Source organism: Rhinolophus hipposideros (assembly GCF_964194185.1).
Source record: "Rhinolophus hipposideros genome assembly, chromosome: 26".
In the NCBI taxonomy this organism is placed as follows: domain Eukaryota; kingdom Metazoa; phylum Chordata; class Mammalia; order Chiroptera; family Rhinolophidae; genus Rhinolophus; species Rhinolophus hipposideros.
In genome coordinates, this window is record NC_138072.1 from 22,663,587 (window position 1) to 22,683,943 (window position 20,357).

The following is a 20,357-nucleotide window of genomic DNA, read 5'->3' on the forward strand; positions in this document are numbered from 1 at the left end:
AGTATTGACATTTTTTGAAAAAGTGAGGAAAGTGGTTTAACTTTTAATTTGCACTTATGATGAGCAGTCATTTAAAATGAGGTTTTGCCTCTTGCATTTTAAAAAGGAAAACGGTGTGGTGTCAAATCTAATGTTACATTGGTTTAATGGCTTGTTTGCCCACGTTGAGTGTTTTATAATATTAATAGTAATTGTTAATAGGTAAATCCTTCAGGTCATCATAACTGAATGCTTTCTCATACTGATCCCATTTTCCTGATGTGGAAACTGAAGTTTAGTAAGGTTCAGTAGCTTACTTTAAAAACTTATCTAGTTATTTTAAGGAATAGAGCTGGAATTAGGATGTTGTCTTTCTTCTTTGAAAGCCTGTGCTATTAGTCTGCTTTGTTAACTTATGTCATATTATACCAATGACAGTGATGCTTTATGCTCTGCTAAAACTACACACACAAATATGACCATTTAGTTAATGGATTTTGTTTGTTTTCTGTAGAAATTCCCACTTAATATTTTGGTTAGCACAGTTTCACTTCTAGATGATTACGTGTTTTCAAGTGTCCCATTCTGACCGTCTGTGTAACCCCAATGCTTTGATATAGGCTTGTTAAACAAATATATGCAGAACAATAATTATTATATTATCTAATGAGAATTTAGGAACAGAAAAGTAACCTACCTAAAATGATGCAAAAAATAATAGAGGCAGAAATAAGATCAGAACATAGATTTGCTTTTCATATGCTCTTTTTAACAAATTAGCACTGCTCTAACAATGTATTCCAGTTTTAGCAGGTTTTCATTATACTTCAGTTTCTCTTCACAAGTTTTTTTCTAATAGACATTTTCATCATAAGCCTTGCTAATTCCTTTTCATGTGTTCTAGCTTGAAGGAAGGAAAATATTACCCTTAAATAATAATTTGCCCCCACAATATTTGAGGTAATTATTACTCTTTTCTGTCAACCCTGGATATGTTAGTAAGGATGTGGGATGGGCTTAATTTGGAGGTAAAAAAAATCCTGTCTCTCAATTCAAGTTGAGTAAATCTGCTCAATAAATATATTTATAGTTTGCTGTAGTTGGAATGTTGCCAGTGTTTAATATGAATATTAATGAAAAGAGCATGTACATGGGTTTCTGTATACTATATAGTCTAAATATATTACTATTTTCCTTTTTGTTAAAAATTTTCTATAATAAAAATATCTGAAAAGCTTATCACTTATTTATTTGTTCCTGAGTGGGCATAAATGTGCAACTTTTAGTAGATTTCTTGTTCTGCATTTTGCAATTTCTGGTTCCTCATTAGTTTTCACTTAATTTAACTTACTACTTGTGTATGAAGATAAAATTGTACTGGTTAATAAGGTGCAGGATGTACTCATGGGAGAGGTTGCAAGTTGTGGACAATAATGAGCTGTGGTCATGAAGACTGCCCCACCATTTGGGCTTTTCTAACAATAACATGTAATACCAGTTGAACCACAAAGTGAATTGATACCTTTTAAATTTTTTTCTTTACATTTTTTGGGTGAAGTGAAGTGAGTCCCTTTTATATTCTTGCTAAAATAAAGCCACTAGCTTATCTAGAATTAAACCAAAATGTTGACCAAGGAAAATTATACTTTAAGGGCCAAGGCACAGGGTAGGTAAAGGAGCAATGCATTTATTATTAACTTTAGGAGTAAGAGCAGTGCGAAGTTACAATTGTAGTTAATGATATGAACAAATTTAAAGAATAGTAATGCTGAAATGACCATCTTTCTATGAGGTATACTTCTCTTATGGCATAAATGAATTGGAATATAGGCATTTTCCTAAGTAGATTTTATAAATCATATTCTTAGTATGTTTTGAGTTCCTTTTCTTATACATTTCATAAAAGACAGAGAAGGCCGTTAAGGAGGTCCGCCTGATATTTTTAGCCATAGCCCCTTGTCTCGGTTTATGTGATATTTCCTCACCTTGAAATCAAGTTCTTAAAATTGTTTGATGTAATTTATGGGCACTTTTGTTGTAGCATTAAAATATCTTTTTTTTTTTTTTTTTTGAGATGTTAGCCACAACTATTAAGGGTGAATTTATTTTAAGATCCAAATGAAATTGATATTTTCATTATTCTTTGCTGCATTTTCCACCTTACATGTTTTATGGAATTTCTGCAGGATAATAGATGTTAATAGGAGAAATAATAAGTTATTTGGACAAATAGATCGGGAAATGATAAAGCAGAGTGGGAGTTCATTCAATAAACTGATTTTCCCAAATCCTTCCTTTTCTTTTTGATGGAGCATCCTGGGATATTAGCATTGTTTATAAAACACTGTAGCTACTTACATAATTTTTCTTTGGCTATGGAATTAATATAAGCTCTTCTAGAAATACAGATCCAATGCAGAAATATACCTGATGGTAAAAAGTCAGAGCAGCTCTATTAAGACTGTTACAAACTAAATCACAAGTGGGGAAACTTAAAATATTATTTAATTTAGGCTACATGGTAGCCTAAGAAGGGTACCCTTAAAAGGGTAAATAGTGAACCCATGCCCCAAAGCATTAGCAATTTTGGCTAATTTTTATTTGGGACTTCCCAGATTGGATTTCTTAATATCGTTTTCACCAGTACTATGAATACAAATGATTTGCCCCCTTAATGCCATTCTACCTTAGAATTCTCTAGGTAGGGATATAATATAGCTGTTCTGAATTTGGGTGGCTGCCAAGATACAGCCTAAATATTAAAAGAAATTTTCTCTGACTTTGAGCTTTAGGATTCTGCCTTCTTTTTAAGTGGTCACAGAGTAAATAAATATTTGAATGGGTGGCAGATAGAGCGGTGGATGGAATAGTAGACTTGTGATTGAGCTAATTCATATTAATGGACCATGTGTATTTTTATAGAGAGAAAAAGATGCCATTATATTTTACATGATGTACATTTGGTACATTTAAATAAACTTTATGATATATATTTTACTTACTTTCAAGTTAGAGTATTTTATAGATTGTCGTTACAAATTATAACAGGATTAGATCTGCCATCTGGGGTTTGATTGTGGAAAATAATTAGAGTTTAAATCTAATTTATTTGCATTTTTAGGCCCTTGATGAGCCTCCCTATTTGACAGTGGGCACTGATGTGAGTGCTAAATACAGAGGAGCCTTTTGTGAAGCCAAGATCAAGACAGCAAAAAGGCTTGTCAAAGTCAAGGTACAGTATATGGAGATCTTATGAAATATATGTTCAGTATTTGATTTTTAAAATTGGCGAATATATTTAAGAATTTTTTTCCTGTACAAGGTGAGTTTAATTTCTAGGAGTAATGGTTGTAAGTATATGTGGGAAAAAAAAGCATTATTTATCATATAGAGTATTCCAATTGGAATGAAATTAGATTAGTACAGTTGGTTTTTTGAATGCCATTTCTCTATAGACTTGGTGTTGTTTATATTTTTAGAGCTGGAAAAGACCTCAAAAGTCATGTAGTTTAATTCCTTAATTTTGTTGTAAAAAAATAGAGGCTCATAAAAGGTTAGTGATTTCTTCAAGGCCATTATAGCAAATTAGTGGCAGAATAGGCGTATCATAGTTTATTAATTTTAAGACACCCCCTCATTTTAACCATGAAATTGAGATGTGATTTATAATTGATGGTATCTTAGATAATTAAATATAGTAGATCTAGTTGATGCCTTATCCTTTACCTTTCTTGAAAAATCTTTCCAAAATACTTGTGTTTTGTCTCAGAAAAAGAAAAGTAATTGTTTACATTTTAGTAAATTATCAGTGTTGAAAATACGGGACAAGTTAAATACTTGAAGGTAGATACTCATTTGTCAGTTATTTATTGAGTGGCAAACTGTGCAGGGTGCACTGTTAGATGGGGAGGATGGGAATATGAGGATGACCTGATATCTGTTCTCAAGGGATTTCTAATCCAGATTAACATTGGTGTAAACATCACCAGTTAAAAAGACTATAATGGTGTACTTCCGGTGGAGAGAATCACAGCCCCTTCCGGAGCTTTTTCCATGCCTGTATGCCTGCATTCCTTCCTTCCTTACGCATGAATGTGTGTTGTTGTTGTTTTTTTAAATTTTATTTAAAAAAAAAAAACAACCGCTGAGTGATTCTACTTTACATTCCTAGTTAAGAACCATTGTGAGAAGTCCTTTCAGGGTGCTAGTTTTGTAGGATGCTTGTTTTGTCCCCACCCACCTTCAGTTGTCACCTGCTTGGTGCGTGTGAGCTCCTAGTATTTGATGTGGGCAACTTTCACAATGTTCTTAGAGTGGCATTTCCTGTTTGGGCTTCACACACTGCTGTTCCCTGAGCACTTTTTTTTTTTTTTTTTTTTTTTTTTGCCAGTACTATCTTAGAGATGAAGAGAAAGCTTTTTATTAGTTTTCTCACTCTTCCAGACAGGGCTACTGCCAGCACATGTAACGTCTTAGTGTGAATTAGACAAAAGCCCTCTCTCCTGGGCGAGAGTCTTCTTAGCAGAGCTTGACATACAGTTTGAAAAAGGTGTTCGCTTTGGGAGGAGTACTGTTACTCTAGGACCCATGCTTTGGTCTGCAGCGCACAGGCTGGATTTTAGCCCTGACTTGCAATCTCAGCTGGGTGCCTCTGTGTAATGAATGAACCAGGTAAAAGGCAGTTCTTTCTATTAATAAAAGGAAGAAAACTGTTAGTCTCTACTGCCTCTGTTGATAGCCCTGTGCCTTGTAAATACCTTATGCCTTATAAATAATGGGTATCTAAAACTTACTGTTAATTTTTTTGGCTGCTCTAAAATCTGTTTATAATTCAAAATTAATGATTTTCTTAACAGATATGGTGGTATATTTCTTTTTAAAAAAGTGTTTTTAATTAGTTTCAGGTATACACAGCAACATAATAATAGGACATTTATACCCCTCAACAAAGTGATAACCCCCGAAGTCTGCTACCCCTCTGACACCATACATAGCTGTTACAATACCGTTGACTGTATTCCCTGTGCAGTACTTTGCATCCCAAGTGTGTGTGTGTGTGTGTGTGTGTGTGTGTGTGTGTGTGTGTGTGACAGTTAACATTCAATATTATTCTGTGTCAGCTTCAGGTGTACAGCACGGTGGACGGGCATCTACACACAATCTATGTAGTGGTCCCCCCATAAGTCCAGTACCCATATGACACCCTATATAATCTTGACATTATTGATTATAATCCCCATACTGTATTTTACTTCCCTGTGACTATTTTGTGAATACCAACTGGTGGTATATTTCTAGACCAGTTTAACTTGTTTATGGTTCATAATTAATAAATTTTTAAACAATTTGTTGATACACCTCTTCACCACCTATTTTCATTTTTGAGCATTAACTATGTGCTAAGCACTATATTAAGTATCGAAACTAGTGTTAAAGACCTGGTCTTCATCCTTAAGTGGCCTGCAGTCTAAGTGAATGACGCAGAAGCTTAAACACGATTTAAATAAAGTGTCAAGTGTCCTCGTGCTTTTGTGAAACAGAAATGCCTGCAGTGCTGTGAGTACAGGACATTTCCTTTCATAGCTGGTTTGTGAGCCTGGAGCCTAAATTGATTACCATACACACCTGATGAGACAATGTTAACGGTCTAATCCCTGTAAGAACTCTTGCTTTGTATAGGAAAAGCAACTCTTTCTGTACCAAATACTGGAAGCTACCTTGTTTTTCACCAACTAATTAAGTATTTAAACATGAACCCTTTATTTTAACTTACTCTCTTCATGTCTGGTTTCCCATTCTCTGATTTCTACACTGATACAGAGTATAGTAAAGTTCTGCAGCCAGACTGCTTGAGTTTGAATTTCATCTCTACCATGTCCTAGTTCTGGGATCTTGGACCAGTTAGTTATATTTTGTTCTTCAGTTTTCTTAGCAACAAAATGGGAACAGTCATACCTACCTAATAAGGTTATTGTGAAGATTATATGTTTTGACGCTTGAGCCTCATGCTTAGCTCTCATTAAATGTTTGTTGCTACTGCTTATTACCAAGCTAGGCCTTCACAAAATGATATATCCAGTTGACCCTTGAACAGCATGGGTTTGAACTGTGCAGGTCCACTTATACATGGGGTTTTTTCAATAAATACTGTAAATATATTTTCTCTCTGTGATTTTTTTTTTTAACATTTTCTCTAAGCTCCTTTATTGTAAGAATACAGTATATAGTACATATAACATACAAAATGTGTGTTAATCGACTGTGTTATTGGTAAGGCTTCTGGTCAACAGTAGGCTGATAGTAAAGTTTTGGGGGAGTCAAAAGTTATACATGGATTATCAACTGTGACAGTGGTCGGTGCCCTAACCCCCATGTTGTTCAGGGGTCAACTGTAGTACCTACTAGCCTATGGTCTCCACCTCTTTTCACCTCATATTTTAGGAAAAGAAATTACACAATTAAATTGATCTCTACCTCTTTTTACCTCATATTTTAGGAAAAGAAATTACACAACTAAACTAATAGTACTGAATAAAGTACGATATGTGAAACATCAAGTAATTTAGTCTGTTTAAATAAAAATTTCAGTTAATCTATTTAAGGATTGAACTTTTGTATAAAGTAGGCAACTATTTAGATTACTTATGATAAAAATGAATTAACGTATTGATGAACTTGTGTTGCTTGATTTTTGTGTGTGTGCATGACTAATTAAATTTATAATCTCTAGGTAACATTTAGACATGATTCTTCAACAGTGGAAGTTCAGGATGACCATATAAAGGGCCCATTGAAGGTAATTTATTCCAATGCTTCTATAATTGTGCTTGGTCATTTCTTTTTAATTCATTTGCTATTTTGTTATTGAGTTGATAAATATGTAATTCTTTCTAAAGAGACTTAGAGAAAAAAAGTAGATTTAATGTTCATGAAAACCTGATAGGATAGTAAAACCTAACTGTTCAGAAATGAAATGAACATCATGGAAGTGTATTGATTACTTTTTATTTACTCATCTGTTTCAGCCTCACCATGTTACACTTACTAATATGGTGGATTTCCCAGAATTAATAGGTGTCATAGTTCACCTACATCATTAAGATTAAGTGATGTAAGTTTCATGATGATGTGAAAAGTGAGGAAAAAACATAACCCTCGGAGCTTTTAATTCTTTGAAACAACTTCTGGCAGAAGAAATGTTGGGGGTGATTAAGCAGTTATAAAGTGATGAACATGTTCATACACGTAGATAGTTTGATTCTTTTGCATTCATGTTTCCTCATTGGCCAGTGAAATGAGTGTTGCTTTGCTTTCTGATAGTGAGCAAACTAAGGGGAATGTGTGGGTAAGCCACTAGGTGCCCCTTGGCCCTTTTGAATGTCTGAAAAGGGACATTGGCTTTGCTGGGTGAAATTTTAAGAAATGCTAACAGAATTGAAGGAACAATAGATGCTTAAAAAGTCCTTTACTGATGAAGCTGTACTTTTCAGAGATTTAGATAGATGTATGTATCTGCCAGTGTTCTTTGTGGTTGGTTTTAAAACTTTTCACTGGAACCAGAGGGCATTGTTACCTTGCATATAGGGTAAGTACTATGGAGGATTAAAACTTGTGCGTTTTTTTTTTTTTTTTAAATCTTATGAAAATTACTTTCCACCATTTCTGTTCTGTAGGTGACATCTTTAATTGTTACATGCACAAGTTCACTTGCAGGGACAAAAGGACAAAAACACATACACTTATAATATGACATTAGCCACCATTTATTTAGCACTTAACATGTGCTAGTGCTGTGTGCTGCGTGTTTTGCACATACTATGTTATGTAATCCTCCTAACTGCTCTTTACAGAAGAGGAAACTGAAGGAGGTAAAGTAATCTGGCCAAGGTCTGGCAACCAATAATGGCAGAACCAAAACCCTGATAGACTCACAGCCTATAACTGAAGCATTGTGCCCTCTGAATGTTCAGAAACATACACTTCCATGCCTTAATTTGTGTTTTTGCCTCATAAACATAGTTCTTCACTGCCTGACTGCCTGTTTACCTGGCACAGGCCAGCTGGTACCAACTACAAAAAAATGTTCAGTGCGGGAAGGGATAGAAAAATCTTCAAGCATCTCTCTCTTCTGTTCCAGCCTCTTTGATAGTGGCATAGTTGGTTTGTTTTGCTTGTTTGGTTTTTCTTATTTTATTAAAATTGTTTTTATTTGTGATTAGGGCTTAGAAGCATTTTGATTTTGACATATGCAAGTATCTTAAATTTTGATCTCAAGATAGTTAAAATATATTTCTTGTTTATAGACTTTTTTTAAAAGAGTTTTTTATTGGGGAAGGGGAACAGGACTTTATTGGGGAACAGTGTATGCTTCCAGGACTTTTTTCCAGTCAGGTTGTTGTCGTTTCAGTCTTAGTTGTGGAGGGTGCAGCTCAGCTCCAGGTCCAGTTATCGTGGCTAGTTGCAGGGGGCGAGCCCACCATCCCTTGCGGGAGTGGAACAGGCAACTTGTGGTTGAGAGGACGCGCTCCAACCAACTGAGCCACATCCGGGAGCTCAGTGGCAGCTCAGTTCAAGGTGCCGTGTTCAATCTTAGTTGCAGGGGGCGATGCCCACCATCCCTTGCGGGATTCGAGGAGTTGAACGGGCAGCATTGTGGTTGAGAGCCCACTGGCCCATGTGGGAATCGAACCGTCAGCCTTCAGAGTTAGGAGCATGGAGCTCCAACCCCCTGAGCCACCGGGCCGGCCCGTTGTCTATAGACTTTTTTGTGTATGGATTTTGAATTGTTCCCTAATATGCTTTGTAGATTTCCACCAGTTGATAGAAAGTGTGAGCATTTGGCAAATGTTTTTCTTATAGGAAATAAAAGTGATGATATTTTATCCAAATTTATTTTTAATGAGTTCACATAAAAATAATACTTAGACCACTTGAGTATTAAATTTAAAAAAATCATACCATGTATTTATTGATTGTAGTCATTTAATGAAAGTTCTGGTAATTCTCCAGATTTTCTCCAGAAAGTCTGGTAATTCTCTTTTGGGCATTGTGTGGGATTAAGTTTCTTCTCTGAACAAGTTTATTTTGTTACCACTATAAAGTCCACGTACGTTTTATTTTTATTGAGGTATAATTGGCATATAACATTGTATTACTTTCAAGTGAACAACATAATGATTCAATATTTGTATACATTACAAACTGATCACTGTAGTAAATCTAGTTAACAGTCATAGTTAACATTTTTTTTTCTTGTGACAAGGACTTAAAATTTACTCTGTTGGCAACTTTCAAATATGCTTTACAGTATCGTTGACTGTAGTCACCATGCTGTACATTATATCCTCTGACTTACTTTTCATTTTATACCTGGAATTTGTACCTTTTGACCCCTTGCACCCATGCCAACCCCTTTTTCTAGTAACCACCAATCTGTTCTCTGTATCTATGGGTTTCGTTTTTTTAGTTTTTGTTTTTTAGATTCCACATTTAAGTGATATCAAACAGTGTTTGTCTTTCTCTGACTTACTTCACTTAACATAATACTCTCAAGGTCCATCTATATTGTCACAAATTGGAGAATCCTTCCTTTTTGTGGCTAAACAATTATTATATATACACCACAGTTTCTTTATCCATTCATCTATCAATGTACACAGGTTACTTCCATGTCTTGACTATTGTAAATAATGTTACAGTGAACATGGGGGTGCGTATGTATTTTCAAATTAGCATTTTCATTTTCTTTGGATAAATACTGAGAAGCAGAGTTTCTGGATCCTATGGTAGTTGTATTTTTAATGTTTTGAGGAACCTCCATACTGTTTTCCATAGTTGGCGGCACCAATTTTCATTCCCACCAACAGTGCACAAGGGTTCCCTTTTCTCCACATCCTTGCTGATGCTTACTTCTTTGTGATAAATGCCATCCTAACAGGTATGAGGTGATATCTCATTGTGGTTTTGATTTGCATTTCTCTGATGTTTAGTGATGAAGATCTTTTCATGTACCTGTTGGCCATCTGTGTGTTTTCTTTGGAAAAATGTCTATTCAGATCCTATGCCCATTATTACTCAGATAGTATTGTTTGTTATTGTTGTTTTTTGCTATTGAGTTGTGGATATATTTTGTATATTAACCCTTATTAGATTTGCAAATATTTTCTCCTACTTAGGAGGTTGCCTTTCCAATGTTTTAATAGTTTCCTTTGCTCTGCAAAAACTTTTTAGTTTGATGTAGTTATAAGACCATATAAATGTAACTCAGCATTTTCTTAATCAAATGGAAAATATTTTAAATAGTTGTCATTAGTGTTACATTGTAACTCTTAAAGAGACTTCAAAGCTATTTGTTAATTATCCCTACCCTTCCCCAGCCTTCTTCAAAGAGAAGTGGTAATGTAGGACAAGGACAGTCAATTTTCACACACAGTACTTCTAGTTCTCAAGGTGATGACCTTTAGGGGTTCCCCAAACCCTGTTAGCGTACAACAGGCATGGTATTTTCATAAGAATTCGTAGGTGTTATTTACCTTTTTACTATGTTGATGTTTTCACCGATGGCACAAAGACACTGGTGGATAAAACTGCTGGTGTCTTAACACAAATCAGGAGTTATTTTATTCTTTACATCATGCACTCAATTAAAAAAAATAAAGCCAGTTTTTGGTTTGTTTACTTGTCTTCTAAAAGTTTTTCTAACTTTTAAAAATACTTTAGGTTGGCGCTATTGTGGAAGTGAAGAATCTTGATGGTGCATATCAGGAAGCTGTTATCAATAAATTAACAGATGCGAGTTGGTACACTGTAGGTAAGGGAATAAATCTTATTTTAAAAACGTATTTTCAAAGATGCTACAACTAAAGTTTCCTTGATTTACTTCCTCCCCTAATGCCATAGATGTTCTTGCTGTTAATGGTTTTATCTCTCCAGATATTTAAAAAATTTATTTCAATAATATGTGCATAACATATAATTAGAAATTGACACTTACTTAGTCCACTTATTTAGTGGATGTATTATAGAATTGGATTTCTAGCTTTTTTCACTTCAAAGTATATCTTAGAGAAAATTTTTTCCCCATCTTAACTATTTTTAAGTCTACATTTCAGTAGTTATTCATATTCAGGAGTGTTATTTCAGTAGTGTTATTCATGTGCAACAGAGAAATTCCTTTTAACTGCAGTATTGTATTTCACGATATTTGATGTATCATAACTTAATTGTTTTTACTAATGATGTTCCAGTTTTATTGCTATTACAATAAATGCTGGATTAAACCTCTTTTGTACATGTACTTTTTTTACTATTTTCATAGTGTATGCATTGAAAACTCTGCATAGATTGAAGTGAACAGTATTTGTAAAATTTTGGTAGGTAATGAAAATCACCTTCCTAAAAGACTGTATTAATTTATACTCTCATGGACAGTGTTTGAGTACATTTATTTTTCTAACTCTCATCAAATTCGATTGTAATTATCTTTAAATTTTTGCCCAAATGCTTTCTCAGTTTTGTTTTAACATGCCCCTCCCATTATTACTAGTGAAAGTAAACAACTTTTCCTGTTTATTGATGGTAACATCATTTCATTTGTATATTTTCTCTTTTGAATTGCCAGCGTATGTTGTCTCTCTGATCTCCCCTGTTTCCTCTTGGGGATAGATATCTTTTTCTTACTGTTTTTAGGATGTGAGTTCTTCATATATTCTAATATTAGCCTTTGCTACTTTAGTTGCACGTATTTTTCTCGTATTGCTTTTATCACTACTGTCAATTTTCATAGTCAGTTTACATGTGGTCAGTCTTTCCTTTGTAGTTTAAGAAGACCGTCCTTCCATCAGTGTTATAAATTTATTTTCCAATGTCATCTTAAATTTATGGCTTTATTTTTGCTTCACAAATAGCATTTTATTTTACCAGTAGTTAATTTTTTGAACATTCTGAAATATGATCAAATATTATTTTTTTGCAAATCAGTAGCCAATTGTCCCAGTATTATTTATTAAATGGTACTAATTCTTACTATTAATGGCATCAGAAATGAGAATAAACACCTAGTAAAATGTCTTTGGGTGATGACAAAATTTGGCAGTTTTGAAATAATACCGGTGAGTTTTGTTTATATTTTTGTGGGATGAGAAAAAAACAGGTGAAGAGTCAGGGAAAATTTGATTTTGACACGTAAGGAGATACTTTACTTTATGTACATTACAAGACTGTGAGCATTCTGTGTAGTAAATCCATACAGTAATTAGGTGTGGTTGTCAGTCTCATAAATGTGGCACATTTATTGTTGAGTATTTTAGTTACAGCATTAAAAAAAAATACTTAAAGTTATTTATCCTCTCACGTAATGTGAAGTCTCACATAATGTATAAGAACCTAATTTTGGTACTTAGTCAAAAACTGCTATTTCTAAAACCAAGGCCTGGCAACGTAATTTAAAGCGGAGGTACTCTCTTCCCATGATTTGTGAGAATGTGCTAAAATTATGTCATAAAGTATACTTCTACTCTGTATATATAAACTTATAGTAAATTTGCTGGGACACTGTAGTACTTTTTTAAATAAGGAGTTTTCAACAGGAGGCAAATTCACCACCCAGGATACATTTGGCAGTGTCTGGGGACATTTTGGCCGTCACAACTGGGAAGGGGGAGCTACTGGCATCTAGTGGCTGGAGTCCAGGGGTGCCCTTAAATATCCGACAGTGTACAGGACAGCCCCCCATGGAAAATAATTATCTGGTCCAAAATGTTAGTAGTGCTGAGGGTGAGAAACCCTGCTATAAATTTTTAAAAAGTAATTTTTTAAGGGACAGTCTGAATATATAAATTTCTGCTCTTATTTTCTGTTCCTTAAGTAAATCTGTCAGCAGGAAAACTTGCCTTTCCTTTACCACATTGAGAAGGGTTAATTAGCATTTGAATAGTTTTTTCCTGAAATGCTAACTGCTTATTTTTATTTGGTATTTTCTGTTTCAGGGAACGTGTTTTCATTTCAGGCATATTATTTCTTTTTCGCTAGAAATTGGAAAAGATATTCTATATTTGAAATTGTCCGATAGAAAACATAAAATGTGAAATGAACTTCAAATATAATCTTTTTAAACAATAGCTCTATTTGCACTTAGAAAATTAAATATTTTATATCATCATGTTAATCTTTGAAAAATCCTTCAATAGTTTCCATTTTTACCTCCTCTCATAGTTTTTTTTTTTTTTTTTTTTTTTTTTTTTTTTTTCCTCTCATAGTTTTTGATGATGGAGATGAGAAGACACTGAGACGATCTTCACTGTGCCTAAAGGGAGAGAGGCATTTTGCTGAAAGTGAAGTAAGTAATTATTTAAGGCATGAACTTGTCCTAATATTTTGTATAGGCAGGAGCAAGTTTTTGCTTTCTCAACTCAATCAACTTATTTGTTAATCATGAAAATTAATTAATAAATAATACCATTATAACGTAACCTGTGGAGACTGTTTAATGCTTTGTGTTTGAGTACCAGGTTCTGTATTCTTTTTTGTCTAATGTATTTTAGCATATTTCCACAAAGAGAAAACAAGGGCTTGTTTAACTTGTCTTTAGGCAACTTTTATATAGACTCTTTAATGTGTAAATGACTGTAGAAAGAGATGTCTGATTTGTAATCCACTTAAACTCCATCATCCTTAAAGAGTGTGTATGTAGATGCCACAAGCAATCCCTAACTAATAGTGACATGATTATAGCCTCTCCTTAAAGAAGTCTTGCCTGGCTGCTCTTTCTACAATTGCTTCCATTCCTCTTCTTTTTTTTAGGTTGATTTAGTTTTCTTTATAGCACCTATCGTTTTGTGATATCAAAATATGTATATGTGCTTAATTAGTTGTTTACTGTGTGCCTTCCTTCTAGAATGTGTCAAAAGGGCAGGGATTTTGTATGTCTTCTTCGCTACTTTGTTCCCAGTTCCTAGAACAGTGCCTGGCACAGAGTAGGAACTGAATAAATGTTAGTTGGATGAATAAATGAAGTGCTTATATTTCTTAGGGACTTTGTGCGATGCTTTACATACATGATTGCATTCACATTATGAGGTAGATACCATTATTATCTTCTACTTACAGTTGATAAAACGGATGGTCAGAGCTGGTTCTCAAACCAACACTTTCTAGCACCAGGTCCATGCTTTAAAATTGAAAGGTGTTATTCAGTTACTGAAAATGGAGGGTTCACAAAGTTTTGTAAATCTGTAGCTTGCCATTTAGAATTTTAAAGATAGACATAGTGTTATAATGTTATATTCTCTACTCTAGCCTATAAATATTAACTAATGCACAGTGTAGCCCAACCATGATTTTTTTTTTTCTAGTCACTATTTAGAACAGTTGGAGTGGCAGGGGGGCGACACTTTAATACTTGTTAAACCATTAGACTTTGTGGGTTTTTTGTTTTCAAAATATTTTTCCTTCCCTTAAATGATTGAATTGCTATTTCAATTCAGAGTCTGTATTATGATTCCAGCTTATCTTCCCAGTCTCATCTTCTGCCATCTCCCTGTACTTCTCTGCCTCATAAGACTACTTGGTATTTCCAGGTTATGGTTCATACTTTGTTTTCTTGGTTTCTCCTGAGCCCTGCTCTTCTTCATTTTTTATACAGGTAAATATGGTAAAGGAAGGAAAATAAAGCCAAACTGTATTATAACAATTACAAGTTAGTATAAGTCTTTACAGTAGGGTTTGATTTGGCTGCTGTCAAATGTACAAAATACCTAAGTTAATTACAATTCCTTTAAGAAAAAGGATAAGGAAGAAGTCATATTTCCTGTTTTAATATTTTCGAAACCTACATTTGATGGTTTCTAAGCATATCATTCAGCATTCTATATACTATATTGACCACAAGTAATATTTATGAAAGAGCTATATTTGTAGACTTTTCCCCTTGAATAAAAATTAACTTAGTTTAAAGAAAGTGAACATCTTTATTATCTTAATCATAGTTTATTTTTTATTTAACAAACATTTATGACTTATTTGCCAAACATGTTTCTAAGTTAGGACTAATATTAACACATTTAATGTTTAACAAACATATGATATTGGTGCTGTTATTATATCCGTTTTATATTTGAAGCTAAAGCACAGGGAGGTTAAATGACTTGCCAAAACTCAATTAGTTGCAAAGATGGTTCAAACTAAGGCTTTTTGGCTCCCAAGCCTGTGTGTTAATACTATACTGCCACTAGTATTGTGTATAAATGTTACAGTTACATTCTAAAAACATGCTTAGTTAGGCCCGATCCAGTGTATCACATTTTAGTAGAAATGAACAGGAGACCTTGAACAGAAGACTTATCTGTTAGTGTTAGACTATGAACTAGTAAAATAACTAGTAATAATGCTTTACCTGACAGCATTGTTGTAAGAACCACATGAGATGATATATGTAGAATTATCTTATGAACTCTAACAACATGGTATAAATGTATTATGGATAGGTAATACTACATGAACTCAGTAATACAGATATTTAAGGTAAAGACAGTGAAATACTGGATATATCACATTGATCATATTTTTAGTACTTATTTGTTTTGGCCAAAGACCTTAGCCAACTACAACCCAGACTACGCTGGATGAACAGGCAGAGCAGATCTCTTTTTGGTATTCAATTGAATGTCAGATAGAAGTAACATATGGAAGAAGACCTGCTCTTCTTAAGGCCACTAGAAATGCTTCCTCCTTTGTGATGTCTTTCCTGAGCTCTCTAACACATTTGATCTCTTTCTCCTTTGATGCTTTTGCACTTCGCTCATTCTTATTTTATGGTGTTTTTGGTTGCATATTTTCCCTCTGAGATTTTAAGTTGTTTTGGGGAATAGCTATGTTTTTGTCATCTTGATAGGCTCTCCTTTTCCCAGCAGTGTTTTCTACACAAAACCTTCCATAAATATTTGTTGAATTGATTGTGAAAGTTTAAATATAGAAAATGCATACAGCTTTGGGTCAAATGCAGTGAATTTGGCTTCTTAACACTGATGAAGTAACAGAATTCTGAGTTTAGGTAATTCTTAGAAATAATTTCATTTCCCTTAGAACATGTGTACAGTTATACTAGGTCAGTGAATACGGGGGGCTTGAACACTTGATTTTTTTTATCTGTTAAGTGAAGGCATATGTCTTATTTAATCCAGAGAAGTATCTAAAATACTAATTGTATTTTTCCAAGAGAATTTACAGTTGGAACAGTTCATAAGACAGTTGTGGTGTAAAGGCTGAAGCAGTACGAGCAAGTAGCTCCGTGTCTCCTTGCCTTGCAGGAGGCTCAGTTTCACTGTGTGTGTCATACACATTATACTTTATGTTTTGCTGGAGGGTAATTGGAATGCTGGTGTATTTTTCCTTTCCCCAGTCCCATACGCCAGGTGCTATGCTAGGTACTGGGGACACAAGGGAAAGCCAAGTAGATAACAGAATTTATCCTTGGGCAACTTACCACCTATTGAAGGAGAAAAAGCATTAAGCAATTAAAAATATTTTTAAATTGTAAGTATATTAAGCTCTGGGAAGACATGTCCAGGAGTATATTTAATCTACCATCTATATATTCTTTCCCTTTACTTATGATTTTCCAAAAACAATTTTAATTTTGTGAACGATTACTCAGCATTATTATTAGTGATAACTTTGGCCTTTGAGAGAAAAGCTGCATCATACTGGCAGTTTTTAGGGTCACTAATCCTTTCAATAAGCTGCATACCTAAACAAAGACTTAAATTCAAGATTTCCATAAGACATCACAATAGCACTTCAGTTTGAATTTCAGCATTAAAATCACTGGTTCCACCCATAACCACCTTAGTTGTTGGGTTGTGAGGGTATTTCTACAGAGCATTCACAACTTGAATATTATCCAGAAGTCGTGTCATCAGCTGGTATTCTTTCTGTGCATTTACTACCTGCGATTGAAAATTCTGAAGAAAGGTTACACAAAAATCCCAATTCCATATTTCCTGCAGCCTGTTTTAGGTAACAGGACTATAGACGTGTTTTCCCTAGGCCTATGGAATTTTCTTTGAGCCTGTATTATAGCAAGGAGTGTCTGCTTTTTGCTCTTTAGGTGTAAGACAAGACAAATTCTGCCCTCCCCTATCACTTGAGGTAGCCGTGCTCCTGCCTTCCTGGATGTGGATTGAGGCCAGGGACAGAAATACCGTTTCTTCTTGTTCTCACTCTGTTACATACCGGGGAGAGACTGTGGTTTATTTGAAAATTCCTATATGTGATTCCTAGATAACTCTTCAGAAATCCTGCATTTTTGTTTTGTTTTTTCTGTAATAAGTGAAATGATGAGCAGATGCTTAAAATAGAAATCACAGTACATAATAGGAATCTCTGCTTTCAAGAGAGCAACCTTAATTTTAGGGGCGTGAGAAGGGGCATTTAATCCTTCTGTTAGGTTGTCAGAAAGTGAATCCAGATTAATTTATTTTCCCTGTTTACCAAATACAATACTTTGAAATTTTCATCTTTGGGAAACATAATTAGGAGTTAATGACAAGTGACTTCTAGAGAGTTTCTGTTTGGCATGTTATTGTATTTGGGCCAACTTTTGCTTCCAGATAATATTTTTTAAATGCTCAATTTACAAACAAAGTTTGAAAAGTTAGGTTTTGCCCCATAAAAGTTCTGATTTTTGTCTATCTTTTAAAGGAATTACTCTTTATTTAATGCTTTATGGCTAGTCCCCTTATCCTATTCCATATTCTTTGCTGTTGGATATATATGTACCTTAAATGCATTTACATATATTCTAATGAATTTTGCAAAATAGATTCTTAATATGCTTCCCCTTTTCACATTTTAGTTCATCTCAACAAAATTATCTTAATTTTAAAATTAAAAATTTTCTTTTAAATATTTAGATATCTAATCTTTAAATCTAGGTTGATGGGCATGTTTCATAGTTTGTACCTTTGAAGAGTTCTTTATCCTAAGTAGTTTCTCACCCTCACTTCAATCCTGACAGTTTCCATGGGATTTTTTGTTCCCCTAGTGTTTATGAAATTATCTGTAATAGCAAAGGTTTTATTGGAGGGGTGAAAATAATAGCAACTGGGGAAAACTCTTTAAAAATGCAGAAAAAGGAGGAATATTATCAGAATTGATATTCAGAGATGTTAGTTGGGATAGCATCTTTAGGTTGAGAACTTTTTAGATATACGGACCTTTTCAGGAAATAATGGCAAGAAAAGTCTACTTAAAGTATCAATTATTGAAAAGCAAAGGGAATCATTCCAAAATCCCTTTTCTTCATTTTACTTTTAACTATCAACCAATTCCTTGCCTGGAAATCAGTATTAAGGACAAATGGGTTGACATGAATTGTCAGTTGATAACAAGAAAGAAATATTCATTTATTGATATCTTCATACTAAGCACAATATTGGAGCCGCAGTTTAAAAAGGAAGGGAAAATGAAATATTAAATGTAGAAAAATTAATTTTTACATTTTCTTTAATAAAGGTTTATTGCGGAAAATGTTTACAAAGTAATAATATAGCTTATTTGAATGAAGTCTTTTTTCAGGCAGTTGATGTTTATTCTGATAATTTATTTTGTTTCTGTTACGAAGATCTTTTTATGTTAATATTCCCTTATGTGCAAAGAAAAATTTGAGCAATTGGCCCCAATCTAGGAGTTAGTTACGTCCTTACATATAGGTAGGTAGGAGTCTTAGCTCTCAAATCGATGTTTCCACTGAGTTGTGTTCGTTTTGTATTTTAATCATTTTTAGAAGCCTGTCAACATTCGAATAGATAATGCAATCATCTAGAGAGACTAGCTAAATTTCTTTTTACCTTTTTGTTTTCAGTAATGGGCTGAATCATCTTTATTTTAATATCTTTGAAACAAGAATTTTCTATCTTTAGAGAAGCTGTATTTTAGTATTCTTTGGGAGAGGTTATTTTATCTCAAAATCTAAGCATATTCTTTAACTGATTTGGTTTAAAAAGAAAAAGGAACTTGCAACGTAATAACTTTTGATGGGTTTATGTTCTTACCCACAGACATTAGACCAGCTCCCACTCACCAACCCTGAACATTTTGGCACTCCAGTCATAGGAAAGAAAACAAATAGAGGAAGAAGATCTAATCATATGTAAGTCCATTTTCATAACTGTTAGTTGAACCTGAATTCATTTCTCCTTCTAGTATTGTTTTATAATAATAGTTACTAATTTTAAATTGAACCTGAATTAATTTCTCCTTCTATCATTGTTTTAAAAGTTACTTATTTTAAATTGTAATTTGCAAAATGCTAACTGGATTTAATAGTAATTTCAGATTTAATAATAGCTTCAGACTCCTTAGCACAGGTGCTTGAGATTCTCCATGTTCAGCCAACCTTAACAGCTATACATCCCTACTTCCCGTTTTTCCCTACATGTATCTTGATGCTGTAGTCAAAGTGGAACTACAATATTCCCTGAGTATATCCTTTGTTTTCCTGATACCGTACATTTATTCTTGCCTTTTTTTTCTCGAATGCCACCTTTCCATGTCACTGTCGCACTCATTCTTCAGTTCTCCATAGAAATGCTTTCAATTTTGCATGAACCATTTTGTCTCCCCACTTTTCTTTGAAAACAGACATATTTTTCTATCCTCTGAACTTTATAAATTCTTTTCATTTATCTGATGTCATAGACAATATTTCACCTCTTACTCTCATTAAGTGTTCTCCCTTCCTAATGCTTTTAATTTCCCGTGTCTTCTTACAGTTGTGTCACAGAGTCTACATATTTAACAAACTCCTTTCAATGAAACGTGCCTAGGCTCTAAAAGCTCTAAATTAAAAAGGATCACAGGATCAAGGGGTCATGAAATTTCAGGTCATCAGAGATAAAGAAACAGTCTTGAAAGAAAAATAATTTATGGCAAAGGTTTGAGAGGCAGAATGCCATTCAGCTTCTCAGTGGTAACTGTAGATGCTAGTAGTCAGTAGACTGCAAAATGAAGGACTGACTGGAAGTGTCTGTTAAAAGGGAGGAAGGGAGGACTTGATTATAATGGGACATTGCAGGGAGTTAAAGATATGATGACAACAAATAGAGAAAAAAACCAGCAAAGGCATTTAGTAATCCCCCCAACCCCACAAATTACATAAGAAAGGAAAACTATGTTAGTAGGATGGAGGGTGGAGAGGTGGTTTAAATATAAAAGTTATGGCCTTATAACAATGGGAAGTTAATAGAAGAAAAAAATGTTTAAAATGTATAAAAAAGAAATACCAATATTTAAAATATTATTTAAAAATAAGGTAGTAACTATCAGAGAAACAGCTGAAAGAGTTAAAAACAGTTGCCTCCATGGAGCAGAAGAAAGTTGGA

General features: G+C 33.9%; 1 protein-coding gene across 10 annotated transcripts in view; it reads left to right on the forward strand.

Annotated features, from left to right (window-relative positions):
* The window catches only part of ARID4B (AT-rich interaction domain 4B), a 119,620-nt gene that overhangs the window by 41,516 nt on the left and 57,747 nt on the right, over window positions 1-20,357 (forward strand). For all 10 annotated transcript variants that reach the window (XR_013992681.1, XM_081039491.1, XM_081039494.1 and 7 more), the window contains exons 3-7: window positions 3,101-3,211; window positions 6,710-6,775; window positions 10,699-10,789; window positions 13,236-13,315; window positions 19,035-19,126. Coding sequence is in view for 9 of the 10 variants with exons in the window: in XM_081039491.1 (XP_080895617.1) it covers window positions 3,101-3,211; window positions 6,710-6,775; window positions 10,699-10,789; window positions 13,236-13,315; window positions 19,035-19,126 (440 nt within the window). In the remaining variant the exon portion in view is untranslated. The remainder of the gene's footprint in view (window positions 1-3,100; window positions 3,212-6,709; window positions 6,776-10,698; window positions 10,790-13,235; window positions 13,316-19,034; window positions 19,127-20,357) is intronic.